The sequence below is a fragment of the Sinocyclocheilus grahami genome, unplaced genomic scaffold (assembly GCF_001515645.1).
Source record: "Sinocyclocheilus grahami isolate Dianchi unplaced genomic scaffold, SAMN03320097.WGS_v1.1 scaffold657.1, whole genome shotgun sequence".
Lineage (NCBI taxonomy): Eukaryota > Metazoa > Chordata > Actinopteri > Cypriniformes > Cyprinidae > Sinocyclocheilus > Sinocyclocheilus grahami.
In genome coordinates, this window is record NW_015505836.1 from 579,400 (window position 1) to 599,042 (window position 19,643).

Sequence of the window (19,643 nt, forward strand, 5' to 3'; positions counted from 1 at the left end):
AGATAGATAGATAGATAGATAGATGATAGACAGACAGACAGACAGATAGATAGATAGATAGATAGATAGATAGATAGATAGATGATAGATGATAGACAGACAGACAGACAGACAGACAGACAGAAATGTATTAACTTCACTAGTTCTTTTTAAATAGTCAAATGATATTCACTGCGTCTACTGTTTGTTTATGAGGATTTATGACTACCCAGAATTCTAAATATCAAGTTTCAAAATGATGACATCTAAACCATCAGAGTGGAACAGAAAGACCTTTGAGAGAAACAATAACATGTATGTGTACTGTACTGATCGATTACACAACAACACTAGAAACAGCTGTCCGCGTTCTCTGACATTCCTTTGACTTACACTGGATGTTTTTTAGTTTTTTTAATTCAAATGAAAAGGAACGAGTTCTTTGGAATATCCTTTTGTTGCCATAGAAACTGGATTAAAAAAATTTATGAAAAGATATTAAACTGTATAAAAGTTCACAGGGCTAAACCGCCCGTCACGCGCAGGATGACATGTCAGAAAGTTTATTCCGGATAAACGCGGTTTTAGACTGAAGTTAGCATGTATGTATTACAGTTGGTAGTTTGTTAAATGTGTGATAAATGTCTTGAAAGTGAAAAAAGAAGCTGACATACTTTTGCTTTCGTAAGGATCCGAGAAGGTCCTCTTTTAGTTGACATCGTCACACAACCTTGCTAGCCTACGATTTTTGATTGACAGAAAGTTCCGCCATAGACGGCGGGCTTGAGAGCCGTAGGACCGCGATAGCCCCGCCTTATGTCTGGTTACGAGAACAAGGACTTACACCAGCAAAAAACCCGAGTGATTTATTATGAAATCATATATATTCTAAATTGTTTTATTCATTTTATTTATATTATTTATAATTGTAATAAATAAATTATAGTAAATTATATCATGTATAGAATGTATTAATAATTTATATAATATAATAAAATTAAATATTATAAGAAAAGAAAACAAAAGAAAAGAAATAAATGCACGCATGTTTATGGGGTGCAGTCTAACATCTTTTTAAAAAGAAAGCATTATTTTTCACATTATTTACCTTTATTCTACACCTTTATTCTACCTTTATTCTCCCTGTCTTTTAAAAAAAAAAAAAATTTATTATAATATATGAAACACAGAATGACATTAATATACTACATGCCAGGGAGCAAGAAAATAAATCTACCTTTTAAAAAGATTCACAGTTTTTTACAGCTTTCTTATTGGAAGAGTCAGAAATCAAATACATATACAGTTTTAACTCTTCCAGAAAAAGGTTAAAGAAAGGCTTACACTTACGATATTTACATTTGTGTAGAAAATATGTGGCGAGAAACAAAATAAGATTGAGTAAATAAAAAACATCTGATTGTTCTCTTTCAAAATGTGTATAACCCAGAATAACATTTTCATATTTCAATGAAATTTCAGGAATTATACCACAAAAAATACTCAAAATGTTTTTCCACCGATTCTTAGTATACTCACAATACCGAAAAAAATGAGACAAATCTTCAGTTTGGATTCTCCCTTCTCTGATGAACGCTCTGATGATTTCCTGGTTTTATGAAGCCCCTCCCTCAGAAATACGCAATGAGCTCAGATTGGTTAGCTGGCCCAGTGTGTTGTGATTCGCTAAACAGCCTAGTGCGCGTGCAGAAATGTCACGCCCCTCATCTCAAAATGCGCTATTCTGAAAGGTATTCCAGAAAGCATGTTAAGTGACATACCCGCCCGGGTATGTTGAAGCTAAGTAAGCGCAGTGGCGGACTGGCCATCTGGAGCACCGGGAGTTTTCCCGGTGGGCCGCTGTACGATGTGGGCCGGCCCTTTGCGTAAATATATATAAAAAATGAATTGTAGTAAATGTACGTATATCCTTCCATCGGCAGAGCCACAGACGAATGGCCTATGCTAAAAATTCTAATTAAAATTGAGCGTGCTCAGTGCAGCGGCTCAAAAGCGCGAAGTAAGGTGTAGCTAAACAAGACGAGACAATTCAGCAATTTGCCAACCGTTGCGATTAAAAATAAATAAATGTTAAAGGACAGACATTCATTTTCAGGAATGCAAATTACTACTGGCCTTTTCAAATTTCTTAGATTTGAATGCCATTTACGTTATTCGTCACAATGTACATAACATAGCAGTTTTCAGCAGACATGAGATAAGAGTTAATGTATCTCTGTATAGGCTTTCTTCCGTTTCACATGTCTAAGAAAATGTTTTAAATCTATAAAAATAATTCTCAATCTTACTCTAAAACATTGTAAATCTGAAGACTTTTGCTTTCGATTGCAGTGCATATGAAAGGGATTTATATTACAGGCCTAATAAAAAGATAATTTGCTTATTAATTCACATGCATTATTTTATGTACACTGGGGGTTAAAAGTTTGAAATAATTAAGGCTTTTTATTTCTTTCTTTATTTGAAAGAAGATTGAATTTATTTGATCAAAAATACAGTAACAATAATATTATGAAATATTACACTTAAAATAGTGGTTTTCTATTTAGGATATTTTGAAATGTAATTTATTTTTCTGTGATCAAAGCTGAATTTTCAGCTTCATTACTCCAGTCTTCAGTGTCCCTTCAGAAATCATTTTGATGCTGCTTAATTTGCTGCCTAATTGTTATCAGTTATTGTTTTTGATCAATTATTAATAATGGTTTTTATTATTGGTATAATGGTTCTCAGTTAAAGAACAGCATTTATTTGAAATATAATTACTTCGTAATAAGTATAAATATCTTCACTGTAATAAATAAATAATAAACCCCGCCCCCCGGGAACAAGAAACAACAATGAAATTTCAGGAATTATACCACAAAAAATACTCAAAATGTTTTTCCACCGATTCTTAGTATACTCACAATACCGAAAAAAATGAGACAAATCTTCAGTTTGGATTCTCCCTTCTCTGATGAACGCTCTGATGATTTCCTGGTTTTATGAAGCCCGTATAGAATGTATTAATAATTTATATAATATAATAAAATTAAATATTATATGAAAAGAAAACAAAAGAAAAGAAATAAATGCACGCATGTTTATGGGGTGCAGTCTAACATCTTTTTAAAAAGAAAGCATTATTTTTCACATTATTTGCCTTTATTCTACACCTTTATTCTACCTTTATTCTCCCTGTCTTTTTTAAAAAAAAAATTTTTTATTATAATATATGAAACACAGAATGACATTAATATACTACATGCCAGGGAGCAAGAAAATAAATCTACCTTTTAAAAAGATTCACAGTTTTTTACAGCTTTCTTATTGGAAGAGTCAGAAATCAAATACATATACAGTTTTAACTCTTCCAGAAAAAGGTTAAAGAAAGGCTTACACTTACGATATTTACATTTGTGTAGAAAATATGTGGCGAGAAACAAAATAAGATTGAGTAAATAAAAAACATCTGATTGTTCTCTTTCAAAATGTGTATAACCCAGAATAACATTTTCATATTTCAATGAAATTTCAGGAATTATACCACAAAAAATACTCAAAATGTTTTTCCACCGATTCTTAGTATACTCACAATACCGAAAAAAACGAGACAAATCTTCAGTTTGGATTCTCCCTTCTCTGATGAACGCTCTGATGATTTCCTGGTTTTATGAAGCCCCTCCCTCAGAAATACGCAATGAGCTCAGATTGGTTAGCTGGCCCAGTGTGTTGTGATTCGCTAAACAGCCTAGTGCGTGTGCAGAAATGTCACGCCCCTCATCTCAAAATGCGCTATTCTGAAAGGTATTCCAGAAAGCATGTTAAGTGACATACCCGCCCGGGTATGTTGAAGCTAAGTAAGCGCAGTGGCGGACTGGCCATCTGGAGCACCGGGAGTTTTCCCGGTGGGCCGCTGTACGATGTGGGCCGGCCCTTTGCGTAAATATATCTAAAAAATGAATTGTAGTAAATGTACGTATATCCTTCCATCGGCAGAGCCACAGACGAATGGCCTATGCTAAAAATTCTAATTAAAATTGAGCGTGCTCAGTGCAGCGGCTCAAAAGCGCGAAGTAAGGTGTAGCTAAACAAGACGAGACAATTCAGCAATTTGCCAACCGTTGCGATTAAAAATAAATAAATGTTAAACGACAGACATTCATTTTCAGGAATGCAAATTACTACTGGCCTTTTCAAATTTCTTAGATTTGAATGCCATTTACGTTATTCGTCACTTCAGGAATTATACCACAAAAAATACTCAAAATGTTTTTCCACCGATTCTTAGTATACTCACAATACCGAAAAAAACGAGACAAATCTTCAGTTTGGATTCTCCCTTCTCTGATGAACGCTCTGATGATTTCCTGGTTTTATGAAGCCCCTCCCTCAGAAATACGCAATGAGCTCAGATTGGTTAGCTGGCCCAGTGTGTTGTGATTCGCTAAACAGCCTAGTGCGTGTGCAGAAATGTCACGCCCCTCATCTCAAAATGCGCTATTCTGAAAGGTATTCCAGAAAGCATGTTAAGTGACATACCCGCCCGGGTATGTTGAAGCTAAGTAAGCGCAGTGGCGGACTGGCCATCTGGAGCACCGGGAGTTTTCCCGGTGGGCCGCTGTACGATGTGGGCCGGCCCTTTGCGTAAATATATATAAAAAATGAATTGTAGTAAATGTACGTATATCCTTCCATCGGCAGAGCCACAGACGAATGGCCTATGCTAAAAATTCGAATTAAAATTGAGCGTGCAGTGCAGCGGCTCAAAAGCGCGAAGTAAGGTGTAGCTAAACAAGACGAGACAATTCAGCAATTTGCCAACCGTTGCGATTAAAAATAAATAAATGTTAAAGGACAGACATTCATTTTCAGGAATGCAAATTACTACTGGCCTTTTCAAATTTCTTAGATTTGAATGCCATTTACGTTATTCGTCACAATGTACATAACATAGCAGTTTTCAGCAGACATGAGATAAGAGTTAATGTATCTCTGTATAGGCTTTCTTCCGTTTCACATGTCTAAGAAAATGTTTTAAATCTATAAAAATAATTCTCAATCTTACTCTAAAACATTGTAAATCTGAAGACTTTTGCTTTCGATTGCAGTGCATATGAAAGGGATTTATATTACAGGCCTAATAAAAAGATAATTTGCTTATTAATTCACATGCATTATTTTATGTACACTGGGGGTTAAAAGTTTGAAATAATTAAGGCTTTTTATTTCTTTCTTTATTTGAAAGAAGATTGAATTTATTTGATCAAAAATACAGTAACAATAATATTATGAAATATTACACTTAAAATAGTGGTTTTCTATTTAGGATATTTTGAAATGTAATTTATTTTTCTGTGATCAAAGCTGAATTTTCAGCTTCATTACTCCAGTCTTCAGTGTCCCTTCAGAAATCATTTTGATGCTGCTTAATTTGCTGCCTAATTGTTATCAGTTATTGTTTTTGATCAATTATTAATAATGGTTTTTATTATTGGTATAATGGTTCTCAGTTAAAGAACAGCATTTATTTGAAATATAATTACTTCGTAATAAGTATAAATATCTTCACTGTAATAAATAAATAATAAACCCCGCCCCCCGGGAACAAGAAACAAAGGGGGCGTGGTTTATGTAAATGTATGGGGTTTGTGATGTCACCAACCCGGGAAGTTGGCCGTTATAGTCCCTACGCGCCATTTTTGTAGGCATTAAACTGCCATAATTTTAAAATACAATATCTCCATTTGCATTGAACTTTCAGCTTCGTAACTTTGCAGATATTAGCTGTTTCCATCCACCTATTTTTATGCGCATTTTGGAATATCGCATAAAAAAAAAAACACTGGATGGAAATGCCAAGATGCGCAAAAATTTAAAAAATGCGCATTAAGAAACGCATGCAAAACTTAAGCACACATTTGAGTAGGATAATCTTTTTATCCGATAAGACAAAAATGTGCATAAACTATGATGGAAACACATTTACTGAATAAATTCCTCCATGCACATTTCAAAAAGTCATGTGACTTCCCAGCCAACACACCCATGTGGGGCCCATAAGGGTTGCAACTGGGCTGATATCTGAGGCCCACCTGGGCTACCCAACTGGGACCCAGCTAATTTTGTCCTCAGTTTCCATGGTGGCCCCACATGGGTTAGCCCAGATGGGCTGATGATGGGCCCTTGATGGGCTCCATATAGGGCCCATATGGGTTAACCAGGAAGCTCCCATTTAGTGCCAACATGAGTCTGCCTGCATGGGTTAGAGATGGGACCCAACTAGGTCTTATGTAGGTCTCTTATGGGCCCCAACAGGTATACATATGGGCTAATATATTTGTCTGTTTGGGTTACCTTATTTTACAGTACACCCCTAAACACAAACATTACATTAAATCCACTAAAATGGTAAAGGTGTTCAATAAACAGAAACCTGTATTTCATGCTTTTAAAGCAAAGTTTATTTGGAATAATATAATAACATGACTATTAAAACTTGTACATTTACAACTTTATAAAACATAAGTATCTTAAAAAAAAGAAAGTAAAGCTCCTGACAAACATTATTTGGCATAACTTGTATTGTTTGTATATGCATATCTGAAAACTCTAAAATACTTTATTTCACAAACGAACAAAAAAATACCAACAGTGCAGCTCCTCACTCCCCTGTCCTTGCTCTCCCAACGGCCCTTTGAAAAGACAACAATTAATCAACCACTGTGCCACTTTTTCAGTTAAAACAGATAATTCTTGTCTTTTTAAAGATTGTATTTCCATTTAAAAATCAAGAATATCTTAAAGGGGTCCTATTATGCTCTTTTACAAAGTCTTGATTTTGTTTTGGGGGTGTACTAGAACAGGCTCTCATACTAGGTTGTTCGAAAAACACATTATTTTTCACATATTTTACTTTATTACAGCACCTCTCTTCCCAGTCTGACATGAACGGCTCGAATAGTTCCTGTATCAAATAAAGGCCCGCCTTCTGAAATACGAAATGTGTTGTGATTGGTTAGCTGGGCCAGTGTGTGCTGTGATTGGTTAGCTGGGCCAGTGTGTGCTGTGATTGGTTAGCTGGGCCAGTGTGTGCTGTGATTGGTTAGCTGGGCCAGTGTGTGCTGTGATTGGTTAGCTGGGCCAGTGTGTGTTGTGATTGGTTAGCTGGGCCAGTGTGTGTTGTGATTGGCAGCACTCATGCCATGCCCCTTACCATAGCCGCCTGTGAGCTTCAGTGTAAATATTGCGTCAAAATCAACTCAATTTGAGCGCGATTTAAACCCGGATGATTGTAACCACTCTAAGTTCGTCTGCCTTGGGAAAGCTAGCATGTCTCCGACATAGTGATAACACTCGTTGCCTTCTCTAGTGCAGCTCAACCAGGTCTCGTCCCATTCGTCGATATTTGTGATATCACAAATCCCGGAAAATATGCGTTGTAGTCCAAACGAGTCGTTCGTTGTAGTTTTTGAAAAGTGATTTCTGTTAAATAAAATATCTGCTTTTGAATTGGACTTTGAGCTTTGTAACTGATGTTTTTTATGCTCAAACCGCAACATTACAGACTAACTAAAGTTGAAAAAGTGAAAAAGCATAATAGGCATAAAACTTACCCATCTTGCGCTCCACTATGTGACCTCACAGAACGGTTTCCTGAGTGGAACGGCTGCACTGCTCGGTTCACTTGATATCAGAATCATGACAGAATCTGACAGCCAATACTGTGAATATGGCAGTGTTGAATGGAAGTCTGGCATTGCTTATTTTCAAAATGCCTTTTTTCTTCATTGCATTCCTAATCATGTTTTTTGTTATGGCAAAATACTTTGGACGATCACAAAATCACGGACTAATAACAGATACAAGACAGTTATACTAACATTTTTTATCGTGCTGGTGTTTTTTATTGGTTGGGCTCCATATAACATTGTCCTGTTACTAAAATCTTTGACCGACCATCCATTCCCAAACTGTGAAGTAAGCATAAGAGTTGACTATGCTGCATATTATGCTTGCCGAATGTTAGCTTTCTCACACTGTTGCATAAACCCAGAGATTTTAGTTTTTGTAGATGCAAGGTTCCGTAATAGTTTTGAGCAATCCCAGGAAGATTTTGTTTAAAGATAGAAGTCTATGAATAATGTCTCAGAACTATTAACCGTTTTGATGATATTCACAATATTTACATTTCTGATTTGTTCTACTTAATATGACAAGACAGAATCGCCTCATTTAGATAATGTTGCACAATGAAAATGAAAGATGACACACGGGGTAAATCATGCAAGTCTAAATAAACAGTTTTAAATATTATAATTCTTGTCAAAAGTACGTCCCTCTATTATTTTCTGACAACTGTCAGTGAGAGTGGGCGGGGATTTATGACCTCAATCTGTGAATGCAGATACGATGGTTAGACTTTGTTTACGTTACACTGAGATCCGATCACAATGCATCCTCGACTACCTCTGGACAAGGACACACTCATCGGATAACACTCCAATCAAATACTTGTCTATTATGTGGACAACATCCAGATACAGTTCACATGTTAATGGGTCATTCCGTGTCAAATCAATCAGAGGTCCCCGGCTCAAATTTCTGATTTTGCTAATATTTTTTTCTGTAAAAAGATACACATGTATAGTGATGAAAGCCAAAATATTAAATGTCATGGATGAATATTTACTGAGTAATCCACTATTTTGTAGAGGGGGGTCAAAATGGCAATTTTCACTAGAGATTCAGAGCCAAATTACAGGGGGGTAAACATGACTTCAGAAAGATGGAAGCATCATATTGTTATTTTTACACAGAGATTGGTAGGTCTGTTAGTAAAATCTGTTGACTTTAGCAATCTTTGTTACATTATGTGCCAATGGTGAGCATTTAAAAATGAGGAAACAGTACTTTTCAAGTTTTTACTCCAAAGTTTGCATGTCTGTAACTCAAGAAGTATTAAAGATATTTTAATGCCCTTTTAGATATTGGGTCTTAACAAACTTTGCTTTTGGCATCTTCATTTTTAAATATACTGGGTAATTCTAAACCCTAAGTAAATGGGATCCTGGGTAATCTTATTTTGCATACTATTCATACTTTACCCTGGTCATTCATTGCCTGACATTGTTACACTGTACATTCCTAAACCCTGGGTTATTGTTATTATTTGCATATTTGCATTGTCAACAGTGATGACAAGATAAACACAAAACCACATTTGGTTTTTGACAATTGAAAATGGGTAGGATACTAAATTTTGGACATGGAGCTGCACTGAGATCTTAATATCTCTGGGATTAAACCATTCAGGGCCTTAAAAATGAAGATTCCAAAAGAAAAGTTTCTTAAGAACTAGAATCTTAAATCATATTAAGATAACTTTAATACTTCTTGAGTTACAGGCACGCACATTTTAGAAAAAAGAACATTTATGACACTCAAGCAGGTATGTCCTATACAATTGTTTTGATAGAGGGAAACAAGATACATTTCTAGTTTCAGCATTACTTATTATTCAAACATTTAGCTTTAAATACAATCAGTATCAGCTGTATGTAAAGTGACCAATATTTGGTTTTCAAGCACTGAAAATGGGTAATATTCAACAATCTGAAACGGAGCCTCGTTGAGTTGCTCATATCTCTGGGACTGAACGACGCAGCGCCTTGAAAAGGAAGATTCCAAAAGAAAAGTTTATTAAGAACTAGAATCTAAAAACATGTTGCAATATCTTTAATACTTCTTCAGTTATATGCACGCAAACTTAGGAAAAAGAATTCAGACCGGCATGTTTATGCAGTTGTTTTGACAGAAGGAAACAAGATACATTTCTAGTTTCAACATTATTGCAAATTGACCCACATTGGGTTTTTGACCACTGAAAATGTGTACAATTTAATGAGCTAAATTGAAATTCCATTATCTCTGGAACCGAACCATGTAGGGCCTTAAAAACGAAGATGAAAGGAAAGTTTGTTGAGACTCATTATCTAAAAGGACATTAAGATATCTTAAATACTTCTTGAGTTACAGGCATGCAAACTTTGGAGAAAATTTTGAAAAGTGCTATTTCCCCATTTTTGAATGGTCACCATTGGCACATAATGCAACAAAGATTGCTAAAGTCAACATATTTTACTAATAGATCTACCAATCTCTGTGTAAAAATAACATTATGATGCTGCCATCTTTCTGAAGTCATTTTGAACCCCCTGTAATTTGGCTCTGAACCTCTGAATCAAAATTGCCATTTTGACCCCACTCTACAAAATAGTGGATTACTCAGTAAATATTTATCCATGACAGAATGGTCACCATTGGCACATAATGCAACAAAGATTGCTAAAGTCAACATATTTTACTAATAGATCTACCAATCTCTGTGTAAAAATAACATTATGATGCTGCCATCTTTCTGAAGTCATTTTGAACCCCCTGTAATTTGGCTCTGAACCTCTGAATCAAAATTGCCATTTTGACCCCACTCTACAAAATAGTGGATTACTCAGTAAATATTTATCCATGACATTTAATAGTTTATCTTTCTTCAGAAAAATAAATGAGCAAAATCAAAAATGAGCCGGGGAAGTTTCTGAAATTTGGTTGATTTGACACTAAATGACCCTAATGCCAAGTGTAAACACTTTTGGAGCCCTTTTCTAACCCTTTTTATAAGGTTCCATAAAGAGCCATGCTTTGAAAGGGTTATCTAGAAACCTAACAGTGTTATAAAGAATGTTTATGTCCATCATGTGCTTCGGTGTAACCGAGTAGGCTATCAGTTTCGCTCTACAGAGGACGAGGTTGTGGGGAGAGACAGCATCTGTCTGGGTAGAAATACACATTTGAGTTTAGAGTCACAGTGCATATCTCACATTTGTTTAAGTAAATGCAATTATGTTTATAAAGGCCAAAAGTAGCTAAATGGACAGTATGTGAGCACTTCACAATGTTAAAAGAAAAAGTGGAAAATTAGATAGCTTAAATGTTTTTGTGAAAACGTTGTTCCCTAGCTTTTATCAAGTAAACGCTACTCCATTTCCCCCCAGTATAATAGCAAATGAAGTTACAAACCAAATGACTATGACTTTTGATTGCAAAACTTGTTTTCTTGGAAAATTTGAGCACATGTGACTCTCTTATGAAGCTAGACATATGATCACACACATCATTTGGGTCTTTTGCTCATGAGAAAGCAGGTGACTTTCCTATTGTATTTGTTGCCTCTTAGTAGAACAGTTACTTCAAGTGTAAAGATCACAAAGCCACTTCAGCTTCCTCTGTGCATGTGAGATGAAAGGATTTAGAGTCTGAGGTTTGAGGGGGGATGCATGTTATTTACCTATCATACAAACATCTCTCAGAAATCACCAGAACAATAACGCTACTCTTTTTAATTTATTGATATGGTACATTCACACAATCTGCAGTTTTCATAGCTGGTTGATCTAAAAAATATAGTTCCTGAAATTCCAGTTCTAGAGATTGTGGTCGTCTGCAGTGATCAGTTAATGAGCTGTTCTGATCATCACTGTGCTCTACAAGATCATCAAGAATTCAGGTAAGTCATTTATATTTTCATTATAAATTCACTTTTTCCCAAGAGGCTGTATTAATGTTTCTATAATATCAAAAATGATTTTTTTTAAGTTGTAATTAAAACAAAGATTACTGGACCATGTTTTACAAGAAATGAGTGTAACTTACCATTTCTTTGTAATTATTTCTAAACTTTACAAGGGAATTCTAAGTGAAATTTTTTTTTTCAGTGTACAAACAGCGAAGAATTGAACCTGGACAGATCTGTTCTGGCCAGTTTGTGACTGCGGAACAACATGACTGAGGAGTATACTGACATTTACAACAACATCGATGACTATGAAGACCAGTTGTGTCGCAAAGAAGAGGTGGTAAAAGTCGGATCTATTCTCATTCCATTCTTTTTCACAGCAGTGGTTGTATTGAGCTGCATCGGTAACATCCTCGTTCTGGTTTTCCTTGCACTCTACAAAAGCCTCAGACGCCTGACTAACGTCTTCATCCTCAATTTAGCTCTGTCAGATCTGCTGTTCACTTTTGGACTTCCGTTTTGGGCATCATACTATATTTCTGGTTGGACATTTGGAGAGGTTGGCTGTAAAGCTGTGACGTTTTTCTTCTATGTGGGCTTTTACAGCAGTGTGTTGTTCTTGACTCTAATGACCGTTCAGCGTTACATGGCAGTGGTTCATCCTCTGTCCGACTGGGAGAGATGCAGAGGCCTTTCAGTCTCTTCTTTTATCGTTTGGATCCTGAGTGGAACGGCTGCACTGCTCGGTTCACTTCATAGTGAAGTCATGATAGAATCTGACAGCCAATACTGTGAATATGGCAGTGTTGAATGGAAATCTGGCATTGCTTATTTTCAAAATGCTTTTTTCTTCATGGCATTTGTAATCATGGGTTACTGCTATGGCAGAATGCTTCGGACGATCACAAAATCACGGACTAATAAGAGACACAAGACTGTTAGACTAACATTTTTTATCGTGCTGTTGTTTTTTATTGGTTGGGCTCCATATAACATTGTCATGTTCTTAAAATCTTTGACAATCCATCCATTCACAGACTGTGAAGTAAGCATAAGACTTGACTATGCATATTATGCTTGCCGAATGTTAGCTTTCTCACACTGTTGCATAAACCCAGCGATTTTAGTTTTTGTAGATGCAAAGTTTTGTAATACTTTACGAGAAATTTCAAGGAGGTTTTGTTTTGTGTAAAGACTCACGTATATGAATAAATATACATTCGTATTTTTGTTACACTTGGTAAGACAAGAGACTCGAGAGGAAAGAGACTTTAAGTGCTTAAAGGAATAGTTCACCCGAAAAAGAAAATTTGCTGAAAATGTACTCACCCCCTCAGGCCATCCAAGAAGTAGAAATAGTTTGTTTCTTCATAAGAGCAGATTTGGAGAATTTTTAGCATCACATCACTTGGTCAACAATGAATGCTCTGCAGTGAATGGGTGCCGTCAGAATGAGAGTCCAAACAGCTGATAAAAACATCACAATAATCCACACCACTCCAGTCCATCAAAGTGAAAATCTTATTTATGAGAAAGAAATCCATCAAGACATTTTTTACTTTAAACTGCCGCTTTCAGCTAAAATATGACTCCTCTATCAATATTATTATTTTGGCCAGTGAATAAATCGTCCTGTCTGAATCAGGAGAGAAATATTCACAGATCAAGCACAGTGTCTGTGGATTTTGATGTGAGAGAAGAATAGGGGATGGACTTTTTCACTTCAGGAAGCGTTATTATGGATTATGGCCAGACGTGATGGATTAAAGGGGTCATATGATGCGATTTCAATTTTTTCTTTCTCTTTGGAGTGTTACAAGCTCTTGGTGCATAAAGAAGATCTGTAAAGTTGCAAAGACTAAAGTCTCAAATCCAAAGAGATATTCTTTATAAAAGTTAAAGAGTCAGCCACACCTACCTAAAACGGCTCGTTCTAACACGCCCCCACATACCTACATCACTATGTGGGAAGATTTGCATAACGCCGCCCATATGTTCACGCGAAGAAAGAAGGCGCAACTTTTATTCTTGCTGTAGTATTGTTGTTTCTGCTGCCATGTTGTGAAGGCGCCGTGTGCTTCGTTGTGAAAGCGAAACTACTTTGTTTGGGGCATAAGGAGAAACAATAATGTACAGTATGTGGAAAGTAATGTGTTTTTTGAACCTTAAACCGCATAAACACATTTCATTACAAAATAATGTTCTTTTTAGCAGCATCATATGACCCCTTTAAAGTTAAAACGTCTTAATGATGGCTTTGTTTCTTACAAACACACAGTTTTCACTTCACAGGATGTTAATTGATGGACTGGAGTGATGTGGATTATTGTGATGTTTTTATCAGCTGTTTGGAATCTCACTCTGACGGCACCCATTCACTGCAGAGGGTCCATTGGTGAGCAAGTCATGTAGTGCTAAATTTCTCCAAATCTGTTTCGTTGAAGAATCTAACTCATCTACATCTTGGATGACCCGAGGGTGGGTACATTTTCAGCAAATTCTCATTTTTGTGTGTATTATTCATTTAAAAAATTTGTAAGAAAACGAACACTGAAGAATCTGTCTGCACATGGGATCATATCATTAAACAAATTACAAAGAACACCTGAAACAAAAGTTTCAGTGCTGTATCTTTGTGTAAAAGCATGTTCTAATTTGAATAATCAGATTCAAGAATCAAGTCAATATTTCAAGGAAAATATGTTGTGAATGAAGTGTTGTGAACTTCTCAAATACTCCCACCTAACATAAACCATGACAACTGTTTGTGAAAATGCAGATTATGCTGTTTTGTTTTTGTGCAGTGAAATACGTCAAATGTAGTCATGACTGGAAGTTTACTTTTTTTCTTTCACGTGACAAAGTGTAAATTGTGGTCTGTGGAAGGAAGCACAGCATCATCATTGACCTACGTAAACAGGAAAATGGAAGATTTGAGATCATACTTATTTTTTGTATGTCATTTTTAACAGGTAAATATCAACAATATTAGTATGTTTTTAGAATACATACTGCACACGAGATCCCTGCAACCATTATCACCTTTATAAAAGCAACAAACTTTTACAACTTTTTAAATGACGTCTTAATTATGAAATAAATACATGATTGAAAAGCAGTTTGCAATGAGTCTGTCCTACTGTTGATTTTAAAACTGAAACAAAAGCAAGGGCTAGAGCTATGCTGTTTTACTTATTAACATGAAAATTAAATGAATCATGTGAACACTGTAATGTAAACCAACTGTTTTGAAACTCCCATTAACTGGAAACTACCTTAAAATGTTACTAAGGAATTGACACAACACTTTAAAGAACAACTACTTTCATTGTGAAAACAATACTTTCATTTCACATTTGTAAAGGAAAAGAGAAATGGGTTTTGAGGTAGGTGTCTTTAACCCTCCCATTCAACATAAAAAAAAACACTCAAATATCCCTTCCAAAACATCCATAACACTACATATTAGCCTCAATTTGCTGTGCAGCTTGCCCGTTTTGAGTCATATTAGTACTAACAGAACTGACAAAAAATTAAGGTAAGAATATTCTACTTTCTTATTTATTAATAAATAAACGTTTTACTTAAATATCTAAAATTAATAAAATACAATAATAAATTCTAATGACAAAATGAATATGATTATACAGAGAACATCATGACTGAAGAGTATACAGAGTATACAGAACCAGAAGACCAACTATGTCACAAAGAAGAGGTGCTCAAAGTTGGATCCATTGTTATTCCAGTTTTCTTTGGTGTTCTGGTTGTGTGTAGCTGCATTGGTAACCTGCTGGTTTTGGTCATCCTGCTGCTGTATGAGAAGTTTAGATTGCTGATCAACATTCTGATCTTCAATTTAGCTGTGTCAGATCTGCTGTTCACTTTTGGACTTCCATTTTGGGCTTTGTACTTCGTCTATGGTTGGACATTCGGAGAGGCTGGCTGCAAAGCTGTGAGGTTTCTGTTCTATCTCGGTTTTTACAGCAGCGTGTTGTTCTTGACTCTAATGACCGTTCAGCGTTACATGGCAGTGGTTCATCCTCTGTCCGACTGGGAGGGATGCAGATGCTTTTCAGTTGCTCCCTTTATCATATGGATGTTGAGCGGAACAGCTGCACTGTTAGTTTCTCTTCGTAGCCAAGTCTTAGAACATGAAGGGAATCTTTACTGTGAATTTGACAGTATTCAAGTAAAACATGCCGCTGTTTATTTACAAAATGTTTTCTTCTTGATTGCATTTTGCATCATGGGATTTTGTCATGTTAGAATGTTCCAGACAATCTCACGATGCCGAACAAAGGGGAGACACAAGACTATCAAACTGATATTCTGCGTTGGGCTGTTATTCTTCATTGGATGGGCTCCATACAACATAGTCATGTTCTTGAGAATTCTGCAGGATTATGGTTTGTCTTCATTCGTAGACTGTAGTGTATCCATTCGTCTTGATTATGCATTTTACACTTGCCGGCTGTTGGCTTTTTCACATTGCAGTTTAAATCCAGTGCTTTATGCTCTAATTGGAGAGAAATTTCGGAAACATTTACAAACAATATTGAAGAAAATGTGTTCAAAATAAAGCAATTCCGACCAATTCTGAGACAAATTACTTGTTGTTGTTGGTGTGTTTGTTAAATGCAACAAATCTCACAATGCATAGACTACCACTCAAAATTTTGGGGTCAGTTTCTTTTTTTTTCTTTTTTTTTAATACTTGATTCAGCAAAGATGCATTAAATTGATCAAAAGTGACAGTAAAGGCATTTATAAAGTTATGAATGTTAAGATTTCTATTTGAAATAAATGCTGTTCTTTTGAACTTAGAAAAAAAAAAAGTATCACTGTTTCCTAGGGATGCTCCAATCAGGATTTTTGCAGCCGATACTGAGTACCGATTTCTTGTCATGGTGATGTGCCGATACCGATGCCGATTCTGATGCTTCAAGCTTTATATAGACGGTTTCAATGGGCGCACGCGCCTAGCCTGAAGTTAACTTCCGGTCTGTGTTTGTTTATCAGTCTGGCTATGGCGCCGGCTACAAACGCAGTTAAAGTTAAGGTGATGAGTAGACTGAAGTTGGGCTCAGGTGGTTGTACTGTGGGATGTGTTTCCCATACATTTATTTATTTGTGTGCATTCTCAATATCAAAACTGACAGATTTTCCAAAAGGCTTGGTTGAATAAACGTGAGCACGTACTGCACGTTTAAAAATCAAAACGAGGCGCGGGTGTTTTTATATCACTGTATTTCTGAAGGAAGACTATCTTTAGAAAATGTTCAATGTTTTTTTCAATTCATCTTGCATATTATATTCCTGATAAAGCAGCGTTTGTGAGCTCAGCGCTGCTTTGTGTACAGCTCCGGTCTGTGTTTGTTTATCAGTCTGGCTATGGCGCCGGCTACAAACGCAGTTAAAGTTAAGGTGATGAGTAGACTGAAGTTGGGCTCAGGTGGTTGTACTGTGGGATGTGTTTCCCATACATTTATTTATTTGTGTGCATTCTCAATATCAAAACTGACAGATTTTCCAAAAGGCTTGGTTGAATAAACGTGAGCACGTACTGCACGTTTAAAAATCAAAACGAGGCGCGGGTGTTTTTATATCACTGTATTTCTGAAGGAAGACTATCTTTAGAAAATGTTCAATGCTTTTTTCAATTCATCTTGCATATTATATTCCTGATAAAGCAGCGTTTGTGAGCTCAGCGCTGCTTTGTGTACAGCTGTTACTGGGGAAACCTGTTTTTGTTCCGTCCTCCACGCTGTGGCAACTCACAAAAGACTATTTTTAACCAAGCATTGTGGAGAGCCGCTTCAGAAACGTGCCGCGGCTGGCTGATAAACACAAGCACTGACTAGAGCAGCCGCGATCAGCTCCGGTGGAATCTGCTGTTAACAATGAACCATCTATTCATCATATCATCAAGCAAAACATACACGACAAACAGCGAATTTTTCATTGTTTCTCGAAACGTCATAGCATTTCCACACCGGCGATGACTGCGGTGCCAATTCATTTATGTCCCCACACATCATGTACATCGTCACGCGTTGACGTCATCAAATTGTGATCGGTTCCTGAGATCGGCCAAGTTGGTGAGTACCGTCATAAAATATGATTATCGGCCGATACCGATCTCCAGCCGATCGATCGGAGCATCCCTACTGTTTCCACAAAAATATTAAGTAGCACAACCGTTTCCAACATTGATATCAGCATATTAGAATGATTTCTGAAGAATAACGTTACACTGAAGACTGGAGTAATGATGCTGAAAAATTTGCTTTGCATCATGGGAATAAATTACATTTTCAAATATATTTAAACAGAAAACAGTTATTTTAAATTGTAATATTATTTCACAATATTGCTGTTTTTACTGTATTTTTTTTAATCAAATAAATTCAGCCTTTATAAGACTTCTCTCAAAAACATTAAAATAACATTTAAATGGTAGATTATACCATACATCTTCAATAATTATTAGTAGATCATATAATTGATTAAACATTACAAAATGATTGTGATTCATTTTTAGGTAAGCAAGAACCTTCTACAAGGCAAACATACTTCTCCATAGTTACCTGAAAAAATACAGACATAATTTAGTTCCCTAAATGACCTCAAAGAAATATTGCACATTAAATAAAAGCTTGATTGACAGCATCTGTGGCATGCTGTTGAAAACCACTGAAAATTTCGAGATCCCTGTTCGAAAGAAAATGAATGCATGTTGCATGGTTTTCTTAAACATCTTAACCTCAGGAAAAAATAAAAATAAAATAAAGAGATGTCAGCTTCACATTGGCACCATATAAGCCACGGCTGAATCTAAACATCAAATCATTTCACATGCAAAAGTTTAATCTAGCCCAGCAAAATGTCATAAAAAAATCGCACAACCACAGCGGTAATTTACTGTGACAACTTCATTTGACACAGACGCATGCACAAAGAAGCCTTTGTCGTTTCCAGATAAAAAGTTTATTGATTTTCATCATTTGTACATGCATATAGATCGACTCGGTTGGGAGAAAATGCTTCAGATTTTTAAAGTGGTACTCAGTGCTGTTGGTTAGGTCAAGGGCGCATGGGTGCTTTATCAGAAGTGCTCTTTCTTCACTGAGAAATCAGTCCCTGACGTCTCAGTAAACAAGTTGTGCTTGTTTTAAACCTTCACCCACCCTCTTACAAAAAAGATTTTGTGCAACATTTATGCATACTATTTTAGCGTTTGCATATCAAGGTTTACAATTTCTTGGTTTCAAGATATGTAATTGATCCCTGCTTCTTTTTTTACATGGTGTCCACTGACCATCCACTGATACTGACTTCAACAAAAACAAACTGAGATAGTCTTATAAATTGCTTTATAATATGTCATATATAGGATACTTGGTATTCCATTAGCCCTATTAACTATTGATGGTGGTGTCTCAAAGGGCTATATGATGCAGCAGGACTCACAGGGCCGACAGCATGTGTTACGAGCTTATGGATGAACAGGATTTTTCAAAATAATAAAAAAAAACAAATCAGCCCTTTAACAACAGTTCTATAAACAAATCCTCAAAACTTCACTTCATCTGATAAGGCAGAGGAAAGACATAGGTAGCAGCATTGCAATTTAAAGAGATTCTGCTCTTTTTTTTACTACGTTATGATTACATTTGAAGGATTTTTAGCGATTAGCTTGTGTGGGTTCTACCGATGAAATAGACGTTATATTTCATATAATGAATATAACAGCATAAGTTGCTTTCGGATGTGTGTGATTAATGCTACTGAAAAACAACAGCAGGGTGAATCTCACAAAAACACATCCAGGTCACATTTCATCCCAAAATCTAATGGAAAAAAGGTAATAATATTTTTTATTTGAATCAGCATTAATTATAGGCAGTAGAACAACCGTTTACACAATGTACATACTTCACACTTTACATAATAGATCATCATTTTTCCCATAATTACTGTAATAAGAAATGAAAGGGTGTGCTTAATTTAAACACTAATACTTTTTTCCATTTAATTTTGAGTTAAACATATCATGGATATGTTCCTGAGCAAGTCCGATTCA

At 35.9% G+C, this 19,643-nt stretch overlaps 3 protein-coding genes across 6 annotated transcripts in view; 2 read left to right on the forward strand and 1 right to left on the reverse strand.

Moving 5' to 3' along the window:
* The window catches only part of LOC107558744 (FYVE and coiled-coil domain-containing protein 1-like), a 37,324-nt gene extending 36,597 nt beyond the window's left edge, over window positions 1–727 (reverse strand). For 3 of the 4 annotated variants that reach the window (XM_016242415.1, XM_016242414.1, XM_016242413.1), the window contains exon 1: window positions 654–727. The gene's annotated coding sequence lies outside the window, so the exon portion shown is untranslated. The remainder of the gene's footprint in view (window positions 1–653) is intronic. The other variant, XM_016242416.1, reaches the window with a different exon arrangement.
* An 11,095-nt stretch (window positions 728–11,822) lies between these two features.
* On the forward strand, window positions 11,823–12,749 carry LOC107558728 (chemokine XC receptor 1-like). Its single transcript, XM_016242394.1, has one exon. The coding sequence runs from the start codon at window positions 11,823–11,825 to the stop codon at window positions 12,747–12,749; it is 927 nt and encodes a 308-aa protein (XP_016097880.1).
* Window positions 12,750–15,215: 2,466 nt separating this feature from the next.
* LOC107558729 (chemokine XC receptor 1-like) lies at window positions 15,216–16,196 on the forward strand. The gene has a single exon (XM_016242395.1). The coding sequence runs from the start codon at window positions 15,216–15,218 to the stop codon at window positions 16,137–16,139; it is 924 nt and encodes a 307-aa protein (XP_016097881.1). The 3' UTR covers window positions 16,140–16,196.
* The last annotated feature ends 3,447 nt before the right edge of the window (window positions 16,197–19,643 follow it).